Source organism: Pantherophis guttatus, chromosome 1 (assembly GCF_059756535.1).
Source record: "Pantherophis guttatus breed Tessera chromosome 1, ASM5975653v1, whole genome shotgun sequence".
NCBI lineage: Eukaryota > Metazoa > Chordata > Lepidosauria > Squamata > Colubridae > Pantherophis > Pantherophis guttatus.
In genome coordinates, this window is record NC_142063.1 from 186,225,321 (window position 1) to 186,245,878 (window position 20,558).

The following is a 20,558-nucleotide window of genomic DNA, read 5'->3' on the forward strand; positions in this document are numbered from 1 at the left end:
CTTCTAGGGCCACGATGGCGAATCTATGGCACATGTGGACATACGAGCCATTGCCCTAGCTCAGCTCCAGCACACGAGTGTGTTGGCCAGCTGGTTTTCGGCTGGCCCCACCTACGCTGCCCCTCCCCTCCCAGGGGTCTCCACACAGCCCATTTTGTATTCCAGTTAAGTACAGGGCTCGCGCGGAGGCTCTGGGAAGCTGTTTTGGCCTCTGGAGGGCCTCTGGGGTGGTGGGGGAGGCCATTTTCGCCCTCCCCAGGCTCCAAGAAAGCCTCTGGAGCCTGTGGAGGGTAAAAACGGGCCTACTGGGCCCACCAGTAACCTTTTTGCCGTCACATGCCAAAAGCTGGAGGAGCATGGGGGGGTCACATGTGCAGGGGGCAGGGCACGGGGAGGGGGCATTGAATTATGGGTGTAGGCACACACGCGTGTGACCCCCCCCCGCACTCTCCCCACTTTGGCACACAACAGCAAAAAGGTTATCCATCGCTGTTCTAGGGAGACCAAAAGGATAAAGATCTTAGACTCTTAAGTGTCCTTTCTACTGTTATATGAATAACAAGTTTAGTTGGCATGAACGGTTAAGAAGTAGGACTCTGGACATATTTGGAAATACTGTATAGATTTGTGTCCAAAATGCAGTTCCTGTTGAAGTTTGGAGTTTATCATATCAACATATTTTATTATTCATACTTAATTAGAAATTAGACATTTGGATTAGACTTTGTAGCGGAACATGGAAACTTTCGTTCATTTTATGAAACTACAGGCCTTTTGGTCTGTTTGGCAAGCTAGAAAGTATTCAAAGCTATTAATTTATCTTGCGGACGGCGTTGGGGTGTTTTGAGCTAGATAAAATATCGGAAGAGTTCTTAACTATTATTTTCATTCCTCTATTTTACTGGCATCGGCTTTAGTTTAAAAATGTTTTGAGTTCCAATTTTTAATTTAGCCCTCCCCCCTCCCTCCACACCCCCCGCGCGCCTGCATTCCGATAAAAGAAAAAGGAACAGAATTATCAGTAAGGAATCATCACTAAGTCTCAGTTTGGAAAGCCTGTTCCTTTTATAGTTCTGCATCGGTCTCTTTGCCAGACACGGAATACGTTTCCTCCCCCTTTGCACACGTGCATCTCTTGAGTAACGGTGCCCTAAGCTCTGATTTCAACACTCCACGGCCCAGAATCTCCTTCAAAACTACGAAACCCGCCCGGCGAATTGGTAAAGGAGACGGCAGCGCTGACGCCCCCTCGTGGCCGAAAAAAAAAGGGGGGCGGACTTCACAGCGCAGGCGCCACACTTCCGGGGGAAATTGCTAGCGAGCGCGTGGTCTAAGTTCTTTTGCCCCCTCCCCCCCCCCTTCCCCCGATTGCTGCTTCCCCCTCGCGCGCTGGTTCCTCTTGGCTCGCGATGGTGGGGAAAATAGTAAGGCGGAGGAGGCTCCACCAACCCGCGCCGAAGCCGACACAGCCACAGCCGAGTGGGGGCGAGGAAGTGCTTTCGGCGGCCCTGCAGACCTTCAGCGCTAACACTGGAAAGGTGGGTGGTGATGGTGCGAGGAGGAAGCGATGAAAAGAGGAAGACAAGGGCGCGAGAGACGCTCTCCGGTGTCCTAAGCTCTTATTTCAACACTCCACTGCCCAGAACCTCCTTCAAAATACGAAAGCCGCCCGGCCAACTTGTAAAGGAGACGGCAGCGCTGCCGCCCCCTCGTGGCCGTAAAAAAAAAAAGGGTGGTGGTGGGCGGACTTTATAGCGCACGCGCCGCACGTCCTGGGGAAATTGCTGATCTTACTGTGAAAGGAGAAATTTTCTGAAAGTTTAGAACACTTAATCAATGGAATAGCTTGCCTCCTACAGTTCCATCACTTGGAGGTTTTCAAAAATAGACTGGACAACCATTTGACCGAGATGGTATGAAATCTCTTGCCTTGAGCAGGATTGTACTAGAACAGGGGTCTCCAACCTTGGCAGCTTTAAGCCCGGAGGAGTTGCTGGCTGGGGAATTCTGGGAGCTGAAATCCTCCGGGTTTAAGCTGGCTGGGGAATTCTGGGAATTGAAGTCCTCCGGGCTTTAAAGCTGCCAAGGTTGGAGACCCCTGGACTAGAAGACCTCTGAGCTCCCTGCCAGCCTTATGATTCTGACTTCTATGTTCAACCAATTTTCAGTTTGCAGTTTTGATCACTGCAATTGACAGTCTGAGAAAGGCTGATTTTAAAAAGTAATTCCTATGTCTAAAAAAGAAAAGAAATTAAGTTGATTTTCATTTAAGCTGCATTTTTATAGTAGCAACAGTGATGTTGTTTTAATTCTTGCATTCTTGAATAAAATGGCAAAAACAGCAGCCTCATATGTCTCAATATGATTAAAGTGACATTTTGAGGAAAGAAAAGAAAAAGTACCCCCAAAAACAAACGAATGTTCTTATAGAGGTATTAAAGCCTGTTCCATAACTGAGGGAGCTCAACCAATCTCATTGCACATATGTTGTGCACTGACAATAAAGATTTGAATTTGAATTTTTGATGGATAGACTCAGAATAAGTCGGGCGCTGCGACTGCTGGCCTAGCCCTTGAAGCAGCAGGCAGAGGCAAGGGGAGGAGGCATGTGATCTGGCCCACCGGATGCACTGCACAGCCACTTCCCCCGTCATGGCCATGGGCAAGCAAAGACAGATGGTGGGACAGAATGGTAGCTGGCTGTGGGAGGCTCATCTCACGTGTGCAGTGGAGCTGGAGAACAGCAGGGGCCGAGCGCGCAGGGGCCACGGCATGGCACTACCCCCGCCTTGCTACCTGCCTTGTGGCGGGGGCACCGGCAGCATGCAGAAGCAGAGGCATGAGGAGGCCTGCTGTTCTGTCCCCGTACCATGCACACACCCAACCAGCCAGCCGAGGGTTAAATAAACTCTTCAAACACTCAACTTCAGTGATAAGGAACTTGGCAGCAACTCCGTGGCTGCCTGCCAAGAACTTTTACTCCGATAACACAGACAAAAATACACACAGTTTGAATAGTCGAGTTTGTAATTAAATCCACAGCAAATAGGCGTTGTGTCCAAAGGTGCAAAGTGACTCACCAGAGATTAGCTTTGTCTGTTACAGAGTCTGAATGGCCACCAAACTCCCTTTTATAGCCTGTGGGGTGTGGTCCAGTAACTCAGCTTAATCTCTGGCACGCCTCCTTTTCTCCTGCGCACGCTTGTCTCTCCGACGCTGGCGTGGGTCCAACCACAATGTTTCTTCATCACTATCCGACGGCTCGGAAACACCTGGCTCCTGGCCAATCTCTTCTCCTTCGGGAGACACCTGAGGCATTGCCAGAGAGGAGGGTCCTGGAGAGGGAGGCCTGGCCGTCTCCTCTCCTTCATGTTCGGAGCCTTCTTCCTCCGATAAGATAGGCTCGGAGGACGGAGCCACAACACCTGCGATCCGGCTCGCCAGACGTGGCCACCTTCCCCATTGCAGCTGCGGGCAAGCAAGGAGGAAAGGCATTGTCCGGCATGACCACTCAGAGCTGAGGTTTCCTGCTCATGTGCTTAGTTGCCAGCACACCCATGTGAAACACTACAGAGGTGACTTCATTTTACAGGCTAGATTTGCCCCTTTCCCATTTCTCTCCACATTCCTCTCTCCTTCCCTCCAGAAAGGAAATCTCTGCCTTTCAACACAGGCAAGGCTGATGTACAGGATCTCCCTCCTTCTCCCCAGAGCAGTTATCTTTCATTGTCAAAACTGGGAAGCCACCTATTCCTCCTCTTACCCACCTCCCCAACCACCAATCAGCTCAGCCCACCCCTGCACAAGGCTCCAAGAGGAGTTGCAGGGCCCTTGCAGAGGCAGGCGGTGGGGGTGGTGCCACACCGCGGCTCCTGTACGCTCAATCCCGTGTGTCCCAGCTCTGCCGCACATGCAGAACAAGCCTCACATGGGCCCCCACCCCACTGTTTGTCTTTGCTTGCCCCCAGCTGTAATGGTGTGCTGCATTGTGTGCCTACCCCCCATGCCTCTGCCGCTTGGAGGGCCGGGCCGATTGTTGCAGCGCTCAGACTCACCTTTGCTGCACAGACTGTCGGCCTCCATATGCTTGCTGCTTCCTGTGCTGGCCACGCCCCCCAGGGCTGACAATCTTAACGGGGTTATTTTGGGAGGGTAGGGCTTAAATTAGCAGCACCCTAAAAATCATGCTAGGGCTTATTTTCTTGTTGGGTCCTATTTTTGGGGAAACAATAAAAGTTAATAAGCTAAATATATTAAATCAGCTTGAAGAACAGGGTAGTGATTACATAAACTAAGATACCAAGAGGTTTGAAGTATTATACGTTCTGCAAAAAGACTAGCAGTGTTTGCATACTAGATTGCATTACAGTAAACATGCCTCCTTTAAAAGAAGAAATGAAGTTATTGCTCCATTTCTGTATATCAAAATGGAAACAATGATTAAACATTGGCTATCTCCCATCTTTTCTTTTCTTTTTTTGTTCTTGTTAGGGCAAGGGAGTTCTGACATCAGACATTTTTTCTGGAGTGAATATTGATCCAAAAATTCTAGTGAAGAAGTTGGACACTGATTCAAGGAATCCTGTTTCAGTCATAAAAGGTAAGAATTGAGCGTCTTTACACATGTCTTTGCAATGAATAAGAATGTAAAAATGGATAAAATTCATCTTGTAACGGCTGTAATTTGATTTGATTTGATTTGAAATTGATAAATTGGATCAAGGGACAGAAGTGGAAATAGCTTCATATTGAACAGAAAGCATACTTTTCTTCATGCTTAACATCACGATAACAATGATTCTTTGGCTGCTTCTCTACTTTGTGAGAAATAGATGATCTCAGGGGACTGGAATTCTCCCCATTAAGACTTGTTGGTGATGTGATCCTGGTTGTCAGGGCATGTGAACTGGATCCAGTTCATCTCCCTAACTTAAATCAGTGCTTGCTCCCAAAAGCACATATTTTACTCAAGTTGGGAACACACTGGAGTTCTCAAAGTCTATCTTTGTGGTTTTTTGCTCATAATACTCTTCCCTCCCTGACTATGTATGAAGTGCATTTATGTCAAAATTGCTCAGAAGAGAATGGAAAACAGAGTGCAAAAACTTACTGCTGATTTGTTTAATGTCCTGTATTTTTAGTGTAATAATGCAGTTAGGCTAATTTTTTCCTAAACAACTTGCAAAAATGACTGTTGTAAAATTATTTAATTTTTGAGAAATTGAGCGTTGGTCTTACCTGATACGCCCTTTCTAGTCACTAGGAAACGCCGGTCACATGAGGGATGTGACTTATCCAGTAATCCTAGGACCGAGTCTACCAACTAAAGTCCCGCCTCTTCCTGTATCCAGTTTGAGACTAGGACGTACGGTAAACTGTCGTGTCTGTAAAGATAAAAGAGAAGTAAAAAATCCCCAGGACCCACCCCTGTCCCCCAACAGCCATAATCCATCACGAGAGGTGCCGAACCAACCGGGAGGGGGTGACTGGTGTTTCCTAGTGACTAGAAATGGCGTATCAGGTAAGACCAACGCCCATTCTCAGTCACGGAGGAAACGCCAGTCACATGAGGGATGGATATACCAAAGCCCATGTACCTATTGGGAGGGAGAAGGCCGGCACCACTCGTGGTCCTGGAAAGATACCCTCTGCAGCACTCATCGCCCAAAGGAAGCTTCCGCCGATGCATAAACATCCAACCGGTAATGCCGGATAAACGGAGACGGAGAAGTCCATGTAGCAGCTCGGCAGACCTCCTCGAGAGATGCTTGGGTAGACCAGGCAGCCGAAGAAGCTGCACTCCTGGTAGAGTGGGCAGTAACACCACGAGGCACTGGCAAGGATTGAGCTTCGTAAACTAAGGAAATGGAGGCCCTGAGCCAACAACCCAAGGTAGTGGAAGAGACCTTCGACCCCATGGACTGGAGTTGGAAAGACACAAAAAGGGCCTCAGAACGACGAAAGGAAGAAGTCCTGGAGACATAAACCTTGAGAGCCCGACGAACATCAAGCTTCTGCCACACCTTCTCCAGGCGATGACGAGGGGAAGGGCAGAAGTTGGGGAGAATGATTTCTTGAGAACGATGGAAGGCTGTATTGATCTTTGGAATGAAGGCTGGATCTAATTGTAAAACCACTCGATCAGCATGAATGATGCAGAGGTCCTGATGAACTGAGAGAGCGGCCAACTCCGAGATTGTCCGAGCCGAGGTAATCGCTACGAGAAAGGCCATTTTAAAAGACAAAAATTTCAGAGAGACTTCCCGGAGAGGCTCAAAGGGAGGACCAGTAAGAGCCAATAGAACCTTGTTCAGGTCCCAGGTTGGAAACCGATGAACCGAGGACGCAGATTGGAAGCGCCTCTGAGGAATGAATGGATAAGAGGGTGAGTGGACACAGACTCCGAGGTACCGCAGGTGAGGATAGAAGAGATGGCAGAGATTTGCCTTCTGAGAGTATTGGGAGAAAGTCCCGACTTGAAACCATCCTGAAGAAATCCTAGAATGTCAAGAATGGAAGCAGCAGTAGGAAGAACCTTCTTACGTCGACACCAGGCAGAGAAGGCCATCCAAGTGGCATTGTAAATACGGTTTGTCAACTCGCGACGAGAAGCCTGGATCGTAGAGATTATTTCTGAAGGGACCCTGGCTGTGGACAGGAGGAACCGCTCAACCTCCAAGCGGTCAGCCGGAGCCACTGAGGGTCTGGATGAGCTAGGCGGCCTTGCCACAGAGAGATCTTGTCATCCGGAATCTGCCAATAGGGTGAGACAGAGAGAGCCACCAGATCCGCAAACCACGGTTGTCTGGGCCAGAAGGGAGCCAGAAGGACGAGCTCGGCTTGTTCCTGCAACAGCTTCCTGATGACCCTGGAGATGAGGGGAAGAGGTGGGAAAGCATAGAGAAGAAGACCACAAGGCCACGGGCTGATCAAGGCATCCACAGCCTCGGCCCCCTGGACAGGAAACCTCAGGAGCTGGTGGTTGGATTCGGACGCAAAGAGGTCTACTGCTGGAAAACCGAAGCGATTCACAATGTCCTGGAACAGAAGCGGATCGAGGCTCCACTCCGTCTGGTCCACCACTGAGCGACTGAGGGCGTCCGCCTGTACATTTGAGGACCCCGAGATGTGAGAGGCATATATGGAGTCCAAGTGACTCTCCGCCCACCTGAAGAGACGGGAGGCTTCCCTCATGAGTGCCTTGGAGCGGGTCCCTCCTTGTCGGTTGATGTGGGCCTTGGCAGCTACGTTGTCTGCCCTGATCAAGACATCCAGACCCCGAAGGAGAGGAGCGAACTTGCGAAGGGCCCGGAAGATAGCTCTGAGCTCCAAGATGTTGATGTGAAGTCCTCTCTCCTGGACTGACCACTGCCCCTGAGCCAGATGAGACCCCAGGTGAGCCCCCCATCCGAAGAGGCTCGCATCCATGGTGATGCTCATGCGCTGAGGATCTCTGAATAGGCACCCCTGAGCAAGAGCCAGAGAGGTCCACCAGGCCAAGGACCGAAGAACTGCTGGGGTCAAGGGAACTCTGGTCACTGACATACTCCTGCGAGACTGTTGAAACGGAAGCAAAAACCACTGAAGTTCTTGGCTGTGAAACCGAGACCAGGGTGTGATCCCAAAGGCAGATACCATCTTCCCTAACAAGCAGGAAAGACCCAGGAGAGAAAAAGAATGCGAAGCTCTAACCTGACCTGCCAATTCAACAATACTGTCCTGGCGTTCTTGTGTAAGGGAAACCTGCAACCTGACAGTATCAATAACAGCCCCCAAATGCTGGATGCAGGTGGAAGGAACTAAGTTGCTCTTGGAACGATTAACCAAAAAACCATGGGACTGTAGAGTTTGAAGGGTGACCTGAACATCCCTATTACCCCGGGCCTCAGAACTAGACAAAATAAAAATATCATCTAGATAAAACAAAACTCTAACAGGAAATGATCTCATATAGCCCGATAAGGAAGCCATGATCTTCGTAAAAACCCTGGGAGCCGAAGAGAGGCCAAAGGGAAGGGCTCTATACTCATAATGCCTACCCTGATAACAAAAACGGAGATATTTCTGATGTTCAGGAAATGTGGGCACATGAAGATATGCCTCCGTCAAGTCGATGGTGGACAAAAAATCACCTGGACGAATAGAAAGGAGAATAGTCTGGAGGGATTCCATCTTGAACCGACGATAGACTATATATCTGTTCAGCCTTCCAGCCTCCTGAAGCCTTGGGAACTAGAAACAAACGAGAATAAAAGCCCTGGCCGACTTCCTCCTGGGGAACACATTGAACAGCCCTAATCTCCAAAAGATGTTGAATGGCCTCTTCCAGCAGAACCCTCTTGGTTCTGACATGGGAAACCGGGCACCTGACAAACAAGATAGGGGGAACAGAAGCGAACTCAAGGGTTAAGCCAAACCTAATTGTACGTCTAATCCAAGGATCTGAAACTGAAATATCCCATTGGTCAGCAAAGGATGCTAACCGACCTCCAATTATGGAGTCAGGGATAGGAAAGGGAGAACTAATGGGATCTACGGAAGGGGCGGCCCCTACCTCCCCTGAAGGGCCTGCGGGAAGGGAAACGGGACCCCTGCCTGACCTGGAAATCCTGCTGTTGTCCATCCCTGGGCTGAGAGTAACACTGAGGCCTGGACTGGAAGGAAGAGTAGTCAGAGCGAAAGGAATTGGCTCGAAAGGAACTCTACTGACGAGGATCAGATCTCCTCGATAAGGAAGGCAGAATCTTGTGATGATCCTTTGTCTCGATGAGAAGTGGATCCAATGCTGAGCCGAGAAGGGAGCCGAGGCAAGCCTCCACTTGTTTCGGGCATCCGCCTGCCACTGTCGAAGCCAAAGAAGCCGTCGTGATGTCACTGAAGCCCCGATAGCCTTCGCTGAGAACCTGGCCGCATTCAGAGTGGCATCAGCAGAAAACTCAACATTAGCTAGGATTTTGTTGATGTCCTGGTGGGATCGTACATCAGAAGAAGGCAGTGGTTCCTGCAGTTGGCGAAGCCAAAGAATGGAAGCCCTGTTAAAAAAGGAAGCGGCCGAGGAGGCCTGAATGGACCAAGCTGAGGCCTGGTGATCCTTGACCAAGGAGCGCTCAAACTTCTTGTCTTCAGGACGCAGAGATTCCTCTGACGGACCAGTAATAGGAGATGCTGAAGAGAGAGCCACCACAGGTGCATCTACAGAGGGAACTTGAAGGATGTTAGCAAATTCAGAAGCCATATTGTAAAATCTTTTATCTAGACCATTAGGAATAGGGCCAGAACTAGGAGAAGACCACTGTCTTTGGATCACATCAGAAAACAGCTTGGGAGCTGGAACCACCTCTGCACGAATGGAAGGCTCCTGAAATAATAATGATGAAGAGGGATGCTGAGAAGAAGATGTAGAAGCCCCCTGTCCCCTTTACTTTTTATAATGGCGCTGGAAATTCTACTAAGAAAGATTAGAGGCAACAAAGAAATTAAAGGATTACAAATTAAGAAAGAAATTTTTAAAATACAAGCCTTCGCGGATGACGTGGCCTTAATAATGGAAGATCCCTTGAAATCTGGTCCCAAGGTACTCCAGGAAATACAACAGTATGGTGAAGTCGCTGGCTTTAAGCTTAACAAAACTAAAACTAAAATCTTAGTAAGAAATATGGCGGAGATAAATAAGAAGCGGCTAGAAAAGTCCCTGGAACTTCAAATAGCAAAGAAAATAGAATATTTGGGAATCTGGATCACTGTAAGGTATTCCTCCTTAAAAGAGGACAATTATAGTCCATTACTACAAAAAATAAAGCAGGACATAGATAGATGGAAGAAACTAAAACTATCCCTTACAGGTAAGATTTCAGCAATTAAAATGAATATTCTCCCCAAAATCATATTTCTATTTCAAACCATTCCGGTGAACCTGGATAAAAAATATTTCCTAGATTTGGAAAAGAAGATGCGAGACTTTCTGTGGGAAGGGAAGAAGGCAAGAATTGCATATAAAACACTGCAAGGAAAAAGAAATATGGGCAGTTTCGGATTGGCAAATTTACCAGAAAGCAGCTAAATTAGTATGGATCAAAGAATGGGTCACATTACAAAATAAGAGAATCCTGACGCTAGAAGGCCACGATCTACAGGCAGCCTGGCACGCTTATTTATGGGGCCCAAAGAACAAAAAGAAATCACATTTCCACAGACACAAATTAAGGGAGACTCTGATCCAAACATGGGAAGAAATTAGACAAAGATTTTATACGAAAATACCGTTTTGGCTCTCAATTATGGAGGCGTTGATTGCTACTAATAAAAGGGATATTGGGAAATTTGGCACGTATAAAGACATATTAGATGGAAATGGTATTCTTAGATCACGAGAAACACTAAATAATCAAGGTTTTAATTTGGACTGGTGGAGCTACACGCAGATAAGTTCTAGATATCAAAAAGATAGGGATCAATTTGGTATAGAGACGAAGTACAACAATCTAGATAAAATTATGTTGGGGATTGAAAAGAAAATGCTAGCCAGATTTTATAACCTCTTATTAGGCGAAGACAGAGCAGAAGGGATAGCTAGGAATCAACTAAGCATTTGGGAAAAAAATATTGGCCACAGACTAAATTTCAACGATTGGGAGGAGGCTTGGAATAGAAATTATAACTTTACTAAATCAGCAACTTATAGGGAGAACCACTACAAAATATTTCACAGATGGTATCTAGCCCCAGCTAGATTAGCAAAAATATTTCCTAACGCCTCAGGAATTTGTTGGAAGTGTGGAAAGGAGGTTGGCACCTTCTTTCATATGTGGCGGTCCTGCTCAGAGACAAAAAAGTTCTGGACAAAAATACGAACTTGGCTGCGGGAAATAGTGGAAGAAGATATAAAATTATCTCCAGAAATTTTCTTACTAGGAATGACGGGAGATGGACTCTCTAAGGACAAGACACAATTGATTACACATATTATAACAGCGGCCAGATTAACTTTCGCAAAATACTGGAAAGATAAACAAATACCTCCAGAGATGACAATAATAAATAAAATTTTGGAATGTGCAGAAATGGCAAAATTAACCAGTATGCTTAAAGATGATGAGAATTCAAAATTTAAGGCAGTATGGGAAAGGTGGTATAAATGGTGGAATAATAGAACAAGACTATAAGGATATGCCTATTTCTAATAATGATAGATTTGAAGATACTTGTTGTGTATATACTGTATATATGTAATCGCACGATATCTTTTAAAAAAACCTTTTTTAAAAAATCAATAAAGTATATTTAAAAAAAAAAAGAAGCCTCCTTTTGAGTGGAAGAAGAAGAAGAACTTCCCAGGCCAGTAACATTTTATTTATTTATTTATTTATTTATTTATTTATTTATTTATTAATTAATTAATTAGATTTCTATACCGCCCTACTCCCGAAGGACTCAGGGCGGTGCACAGCCAAACAATAAAAACACATACAATACAAAATTTAAAAAATAGAATAAAATCAAATTAAATAATTTTGGCCCCGACAAATTTAAAACCCCACACTTTTAAAACCAATTTAAAATTGAATATATAAATACTAAAAGATATTTAAAATTTTAAAAATCTTTTATAAAAGAGGGGGAAAATTAGGCCAGGCCGGCCTGGTGAAATAGTAAGGTCTTTAAGGTGCGGCGGAAGGTGCGCAGATCCGGGATCCTCCGTATCTCTGGGGGGAGCTCGTTCCAGATAGTAGGTGCCCCCACAGAGAAGGCTCTCCCCCTGGGGGCTGCCAGTCGGCATTGTTTGGCTGACGGCACCCGGAGGAGCCCCTCTCTATGGGAGCGTACCGGCCGGTGGGAGGCTATTGGTGGTAGTAGGCGGTCCCGCAAGTACCCGGGTCCTAAGCCATGGAGTGCTTTAAAGGTGGTAACCAAAACCTTGAAGCGCACCCGGAAGACCACCGGGAGCCAGTGCAGCTCGCGCAGGAGAGGTGTTACATGGGAACGCCATGTCGCTCCCATTACCACCCGCGCGGCCGCACTCTGCGCCAGTTGGAGCCTCCGGGTGCTCCTCAAGGGGAGCCCCATGTAGAGAGCGTTGCAATAGTCCAGGCGGGAGGTGACAAGGGCATGAGTGACCGTGCGTAAAGAGTCCTGATCCAGAAAGGGACGCAACTGGCGAATCAGGCGAACCTGATGAAAAATCCTCCCGGTCACGGCCGTCAAGTGCTCTTCTAAAGACAGCCGTGAATCCAGGAGGACGCCCAAGTTGCGAGCCCTCTCCGTGGGGGCCAATGATTCGCCCCCAATAGTCAGTGATGGCGTCAACTGACTATATCGGGACGTCAGAAACCACAGCCACTCAGTCTTGGATGGGTTGAGCCTGAGCCTGTTCCTCCCCATCCAGATCCGTACGGCCTCCAGGCACCGGGACATCACTTCAAGGGCATCGTTGGGGTGATCCGGGGTGGAGATGTACAGCTGGGTGTCGTCAGCGTACTGATGGTACTCCACCCCGAAACCACAGATGATCTCGCCCAGCGGCTTCACATAAATGTTGAACAGGAGAGGCAAGAGGACCGACCCTTGCGGCACCCCACATATGAGGGGCCTCGGGGTCGACCTCTGTCCCCCTGTCAACACAGACTGCGACCGGTCAGAGAGAAAGGAGGAGAACCACCGCAACACAGTGCCTCCCACCCCCAACTCTTCCAACCGGTGCAGCATGATACCATGGTCGATGGTATCAAAAGCCGCTGAGAGATCTAACAGGACCAGGACAGAGGAGCACCCCCTGTCCCGAGCCCTCCAGAGATCATCAACCAACGCGACCAATGCCGTTCCCGTGCTGTACCCGGGCCTGAAGCCCGACTGGAACGGATCCAGATACGTCGTTTCATCCAGGTGCTGGGGGAGCTGTTGCGCGACCACACTCTCAACAACCTTCGCAACAAAGCGAAGATTGGAGACCGGACGATAATTTACCAACATTGCCGGGTCCAGGGAAGGCTTCTTGAGGAGAGGCCTCACCACCGCCTCTTTCAAGGCGGTGGGAAAGTCACCCTCACTCAGCGAAGCGTTTATAATCCCCTGGAGCCAGCCTCGTGTCACTTCCCGGGAAGCCAGTACTAACCAGGAAGGACACGGGTCCAATAAACAAGTGGTCTTGAGCTTTATATAACAAAGATCTGAATAATTGAGGCTTGAAAAGCCCAATGAAGGAAGGCTGGTCTGGCTCCAGACCTTCATCATCCGAGAGATCTTGATCCGGGGCAATTTCCCCTTCAGATAGGGAACCTTGACTTGTATTCTCCTGGGAATCCCTCTTTTCCTCACAATCCACAGGATCAGCAACAGCCTGGGCCCTCACAGAACGACTCTGCTGACTCACATAACCGGAGGCCTCAGAAGAGGCTCTTTGCTGCAGGCCTTCAGCAATACCCTGCCTAATTGATAATGAAATAAGCTCTGACAAGGCAGGAGTTAAACTCAAAGGAGCCTCAGCCCCTTGATTGCTAGATTGAGCTGGAACCTCAGGGGGTCCTTGCCTTGGAGGGGCCTGAATAGACACAATTGGAGATAGAGGCCTAGCAGCAGAAAATACAGAAGAAGCATCAGCAACCACATTCTCACCCAGAGTAGACTGATCTGGAGAAAAATCATGTTCAATTTGGATTTGAGAAGGGGGAACAGCCACATTGGAAGTGGGGAGGGCAGAGGATTTAGAGGGCCCCACAGCAGGAGATGAAACTCTAGAGGCCTCCGATGCAGCCTTCTGAAAGGCCTTTTCCATGGCCTTATGCCTCCTGGTCTCTTCCCTTGATGATGCAGCAGGATTGGCACTCTTGGAATGAGTGGATCTAGTAGAAACTCTGGCTGCCTTGGAAGGGACAGGGTCCTCTGAAGATCCTTCCTTAGGATCAGAAGTATGGCCCCTCTTTCCTTTGTTCTGGGATTTATTGCCCCTAGCATCCGCCATTTTGGAGCAGGAAATTACTTTCACAGCTCAGAAATCTAAGGCCAAAAGAGGGAAATAACCCTTAAATATACACCCACAGGGAATAATTGGTGGTTCAGGTAATTCACTGCGCCAGGAGAGAAGCTGGAAGGAGCCAGAAGCCAGGATGGTCAAACAGGAGGCTGGAAATGGCCGCTAGCCAAATGGCTTAAAGGCGTGGCAAAATTAGGCGCGGAAAAGCCTCGCGCCAAAACTTGCAGCAACAAAGGTTCCAACAGCTGCAGGAGGCAAGGAAACCTCCCAAATCGCCCCAAAAGGACAGAAAACTGCTGCTGATAGGCGCGGCGGTGCTTACGCATGTGTGCGCTGCCGCGGGGCTGCTCATGGCTGCCGGAACGCTCCTAGCGCTCCCCAGCTGATTTCAATTAAGTCCTGCTGCTTTTTTGTAAAACGCCAGCAAAGTAAGTAGAAATGAGTAAAATAGGTAGAAAATAGCAAAAAATGGTCAAAAAAGCTCTCCCCACGTGGAGTTAAAAGGGAGAGCTAAACAGACACGACTGTCCTCTACCGGACCGAGTCGAAAAACTGGATACAGGAAGAGGCGGGACTTCTTTAGTTGGTAGACTCGGTCCTAGGATTACTGGATAAGTCACATCCCTCATGTGACCGGCGTTTCCTCCGTGACTGAGAAGTCCTAGTTACTGTTACTTGTTATACTGTTCCTCAGTTTACCTATCTATCTATAAACATGCAAACAGATACACATGCATACAGACATGCACACACTAAGTAAGTACCGTGTTTTCCCGAAAATAAGACCCTGTCTTACATTTTTTTGAACCCTGAAATAAGCGCTTGGTCTTATTGCCATGCACTCAAAAGCCCGATTGGGCTTATTATCAGGGGATGTCTTATTTTGGGGAAAACAGGTTATCTTTTTTTTTTTTATTAAAAAGAAATACAATTTTCTCCCCCCCACCCTTCCCCTTCCCCACATAAATTATACATTTTCTTATACATAAGAAATCCTCCATATACATGTTTCCCTTAAAGAAAGCATTAAAATAAAACATTTTAGTTATATTCGGAGTTGCTCTTCTCCTTCTTCCCTCATTCCACAACAAACCTTCTTCTCCTCCTCCTTTCTTTCCCATCCCTCCCTCCTCTTCCCTCCTACCTCTTCTCCCACCTCATCCTACTTCCTTTCCCTTTCCCCCACTTCTCTCTTCTTTTCCCCCCTTCTCGCCTTCACTCCTACTCCTGTCCCCTTCCCTTCCTCCTCTCCTTTCTTCCATTCCTCTCCCTCCCTCTCCTCTTCCTACCCCCTCCTCCTCTCTCCTTTCTAACTTCTTTGCTGTGAAATATTTTCCTCCTTTAGTATCTGGGCAACTCCTATATTCTAGAATACACTTTCTTCTGCTAAAACATTTCTCTATTCATCACTTTCCCCCCATCCCTTATCCCCCCCTCCCCACCCCACCCCTGACTTCCCAGAGCAAAAACAGGGTATAGCATCTAACAAACATATGCTAAAATAAACTAACAAATTATAAAGTTCAAAGTTCCCACATGTTCTTTGCTCCAATTCAACAACCTCCCTTTTATAAATTCTCAATACCAATTAAATTAAATTCATTCTTCCTACTTATATAGAAAAAAAAGAAAAAAAAACCTTTTTCTTAATGCATAATCCGATACTTTAGCAGTCTTACAAACAATAAAAATCATGAATAAATTCCATTTCTATACCAGAAAAAAAAATTTCATCTTAAAATCTTGCACATTTTATCTCATATATCTTTTAAAATAATATAGTCTAATGTTAAGCATTTTAAAAATCTCTTAATACCTTTAAAACACTTATTTACCAAATATAAATTTCAGAATCTATAGGAGGGTATCTTTCAATTTTTCAATTAACCGTCTTAATACCTCTAACTTTTTAAAAGAACAACCCTTAACTATCCAAAACTAATTATCAGTTTACAATAAAATTCTGAGTTTAACATTAATCCTCTTCACTTCAAAGGGTTAGACATCCTAAAAGCTTGTACAATTTATCTCATATATCTTGTAGAATAATATAACCTTATGTTAAACATTTTAAAAATCTTTTAATACCATTAAAACACATATTTGCCCGTTGCCAATTTCAAAATCCACAGGAGAATATCTTTCTTAATCTTCTGTTCTTCACTTCTTTTTGTATTTTTTCCAATCCTTTTTTTTAATAAATTCTTTCAACAATCCCCCCCCCCAGTTTTATTTTGGAAACTTTTAAAATAGTGATTTGAGGTTGATGTTTCTGAAATACTCACTCTCTTCTTGAAGTCAGATTTTCTAACTTAAAATCCTCATCTCGTCTCTTCTGGTTTGTATAATCATTCAATCCATTTCTTTGTCCATATAGCCAAAATTTGTTGCCATAAAGATTGTCAGCTTGCAATAAAGAAACCATTTGTTGCTTTTCTGTCATTGGAATGGAAACGTCCACCAAAACCTTTGTTTCAGCTGTACCAGCCAATCTCTTAATCCTGTCCATTTCCTGATCTTCCAAAAACAAATTCTTCTGAATAATTTCCTGCTTATAACTTCCCAAGCTATTTTTTGAAAAAGCCCTTTCGATTGTATTCAGCAGGGCTGAGGTAAAAAAGTCTAAAAGTTCTTGAAAAGCCTGGACAGTCACGGCTTGGGAATTTGCTGATTCACCAGCCCTGTTGTCAGCCATATTTCAGCTACTTTGTATTTATCCAGCTATCAGGACAACAATTCAACTTTTTTCCACACAGTATAAAGACCAGATTTTAGTTAAAATCAGAACCAAATTCTTTTCCTCAATACCAAATTCTTTTCCTGGCCGCTTCCATTTAAAACTTTCTCTTTCTCTTAGGGTGTAATCCAGTAGCTGTAAAGTGTTAACAAGCCTTAACGAGCGCTTCCCCTGGTAGTTTCTTCCTCCCGCCCTCAGGCGCCATTTTCTGCATATTAAAGCGGAGTTAAAGTGTTACTTGCAAATTTCCTTTTGTTTTCTCCTGATTTGCTCCGTCTGCGATCGAAGTAAAGATGTTAAAAATCCCCCCTGTTGATTTTCTGCAGATTCTGGTCGCAGCTTCTAGCTCCGCTTCAGCGGAGTCGTTTCTGGTCCGGAGTGGCTTGACAGGCTTCAATAGGGAGCCCACACCCTTTGCGCCCCAGGATTTCTCCTAGCGCACTTGGGGGGGCTCTACCCCCGCCTGTCGACTCTTGTCTCTCCCCTTTGCCCGGGGAGAGGGTTCCAAGCCTCCAGACAGCAGTTTTTCGGCTGTTCTGGGGCTTTTACGGAACCAGAGAACGGGCGCTCAAAAAAGAGCATCTTCAAAGCTGCGGAGCCAGGCAGGAAGTCGAAAACAGGTTATCTTGTGGTGCATCTTGTCCCTTGAGAGAAATTTTCATAAAATGTAGAAATTCATCCAATAATGCTCTATATTTTTTTAAAATACAGATTTTTACCTCTTGGTGCTTAAATATAAGCAGCTAGAAGCTGGGCAAGTCATTCTTGCCTAAGATGATATATCCCCCACCCCTTCAAAAAAAGTTTACTTATAAGTGCTTTTCTCCTTTTAGTTCAAGAGAAAGTTTATGGAGAAGTGCTCTTATAGTATTGATAATCCAATACAGTATTACTCTGTAATATTATTTAACTAATTCACTGTCTTATGGATGCCTTAATTGTTGGCAAACTTGCACCCTCCAATCTATTACTTTCCAGTCATTACAATTATCTACATTTTTACAACACAATCAGCTCTTATCTTGTAGAATTTTCAGAACTTTCATGAGCTAGAAGTTGCTATTTCAAGAATCTTAAATCTACCCTCTAAAATCATGTTATTAAACTCCTAACATTTGAATCAAACATTTATTACATTCAATACTAATATTTTGCAGTTTCCGTGGTAACTAGATTGCAAAATGAATTGTTTTCATGAGGCTTACATTTTTGGAAATAAAACAGTCAGGTCTTAGAACATAACATTGTATATAGATATCATTAGGTCAGAATTTAAAGCAATAGAGGCTGTAACATCCAGATACCGCCAATTTTTAAAAAAAGTTTATTTGCTTCTTCATTCTTTGCTTTTCTTACATTTTGACTGATTAAGGTTCTGGAGAATTAGACATCCCTTAATATCCTTGTTGATTCTAATAAAGCTACTGATTTTTTTTTTCAGAAGGATAAGCATGATTTTCATTTGCATATGTAATAACTGATAGAAAAATGTTTCCTTTCTAGAAGGAAAAATATTTGTAAAATGAATTTACAGGCTACTGCCAATATTATGGAAGCAGACTTTTGTTTGTGCAGTAGAACTTCTCCTTCCTTTCCTTCCTGCTCGTAAGAGTTAGTTCTCATACTATCAACACTATCAGTGTGAACTAGATACGAACAAATCTGACCATGTGACAACAAAGGACAGATGGAAAAAGGCTAGAAAGGAACAGGCAATATATTATATAGCGCAGGAGAAAAAAAAATCGAAAAGTTTGAATATTTCTTCTTTGTGACCACCCAGCCACGCCCACCTGGCCACTGTAAGTCATCATAGTTTTACATGCAACTGGTCCTTTGAGGGCAACCATAATGCTGATGTGGCTCTCAATGAAATTGAGTTTGACGCCCCTGGATTATAATGTAGTTGAAACAAACTATGGCTTTCATTTTATGCTTTGAATTTATATTAAAGCTCGATGACCTTGCCCTTCACACATATCTGTCCATGCCAAATCAGAATATATGCTGAAGCATTCAACTGGAAGAAGTACACAGTTTGGAAATCCAATAAATTGCTAATGAAAATGCCATTTCACAAATATTGACTGAAAAAAGAGCAAGCTTTGGTGGTTGTCAGTGTCCTCTTCATGCAGCAGATGATAGCAGTGCTAAAAATAATATCAGGAAAGGACAAGAATGATTTACCAATGTTTGAAATCCATTTTGCAAGCTTTCTGTTTTGATACCTGAGCAAGCAAAAGGATGCAAATTAGAGGTTCATTAAGAATGTTGCAGTTTGCTTCTGAGTGTAAATAATACAGAATCCTACAGAGTTGTGTGACCTCTTTCCTAAAACATCCAAGTTCAGTCTGAGGTAGTCATTCATATTAATGTAGTAATTAATTAATGTAGTACATATAGGAAGGGGGATATTTGCCTGTTCCCTATACTATCACTAAGAATAAGGAGAAACTTGCAAGGGGCACACTATGGGGTGCATGTTCTCTGATCAGTATCTCCCTTCTGAATTGATTTTACCTGTCCTATTCCATTAAAACACTATGGATTTTCTGTATGCAGAAGGAATATTGGTTTCTATCGCTTTTCTGAAGATAAAAAGCAATTACAATAATAGTTGCCCTTTTTTTAGAATTTATCTTTTGTTTTCACATAAAACCTTATTAAAGATATCATCTATAATCCAGTAATTGGATGCTTATGGACTAGCACCCCAATCATGTTATTTATATAGCCTAGTTAGAATATTTTAAGTCTTTATTAATTATAAAAGACAGAGACAGTAGATGTAGGCTGTTTAATATGTTGTTTTATTTTCTGTTCAGTTAATTACATTTATTTCCATATATATTCTCTATGCATATAGAGAATATATTGTTCATTGATGCAAAGAAACATTGTTATTATTTCTCTTGTGTTTCAGATGAAGATGAAAAAGTAATGTCTAAGAAAGAAAAAATGAAGATGCGTAAGGAGAGATGGCTGCAAAGTTAGTATTTGTTTAATGATTTTCACAGATAGCTGGATTGTTAGGTACAGTGTGTCAAACAAGAAAATGCTCCTGGAAATATGAATAAGAATCTGTCTGAACAGTTATTTCTGACAAAGGCCCAGTATATATATGGAATGGGGTGTATAATTCTGCTGGCTCAAATTATTTCAAAATTTACCTAATTTTCTTAAATACATATAAATTGTATTATGCTTAGATATGTGCATATAAAATACAAATGCTAAATACTATATAGTAGTTTGTCGTGTAATGCCTTTTAATTACAGAAATAAACCATACAGAAATAATTCCCCTTCTATAATTCTATAATTTCTAAGGTTTTTGCCCCCAAATCTAAGATCTTGCCTAAAAATTACATAAGAAGTAATCATGTGAGCAAGCCATATTCTGACTGTTAAGAAGGTTAGGTTTCCGCCTGGGACAGACAGATAAATCTAGTGGGAGTATAGAACCCCAGGCCACTTTGGTCTTCCGTATTGTATTCGATGGCTAAAATTCTCTGGGGCTATAGAGAAGCTGGAACGATTCCTCACTGGAGGAGAAATATAATTTAAGTACATGGAGAAAACGGGGTTACATTGGTGCTTCTTTTGCCTGTTTCCAAGGAGCCTTCTCAATTTTAATTGATAAGGGTGTGGTTTTGTGTGTGTTGAAGACAATGCTGACTTAATGTTTAATAATTTGGTATTAGTTGTATTGCTTAGTTAAGATTATAATGTGCCTTTGATTGCTTTAAGTTAGGGAGATAGTCCCAAAAAGGAAAAAGACAAGAGTAATGTCTTTGGCTACCATAAAGCATAAAGGGTAGAAGTGCCTTGGTACTACAGTGGTTTAAAGCACCC

The 20,558-nt window shown here is 44.5% G+C and overlaps 1 protein-coding gene across 1 annotated transcript in view; it reads left to right on the top strand.

Annotated features, from left to right (window-relative positions):
- Window positions 1-1,270: 1,270 nt before the first annotated feature.
- The window catches only part of SLX9 (SLX9 ribosome biogenesis factor), a 30,485-nt gene continuing 11,197 nt past the window's right edge, over window positions 1,271-20,558 (top strand). Inside the window, exons 1-3 of the mRNA XM_034426859.3 lie at window positions 1,271-1,538; window positions 4,492-4,600; window positions 19,627-19,692. Coding sequence (XP_034282750.2) covers window positions 1,410-1,538; window positions 4,492-4,600; window positions 19,627-19,692 — 304 coding nt within the window. The 5' untranslated portion in view covers window positions 1,271-1,409. The remainder of the gene's footprint in view (window positions 1,539-4,491; window positions 4,601-19,626; window positions 19,693-20,558) is intronic.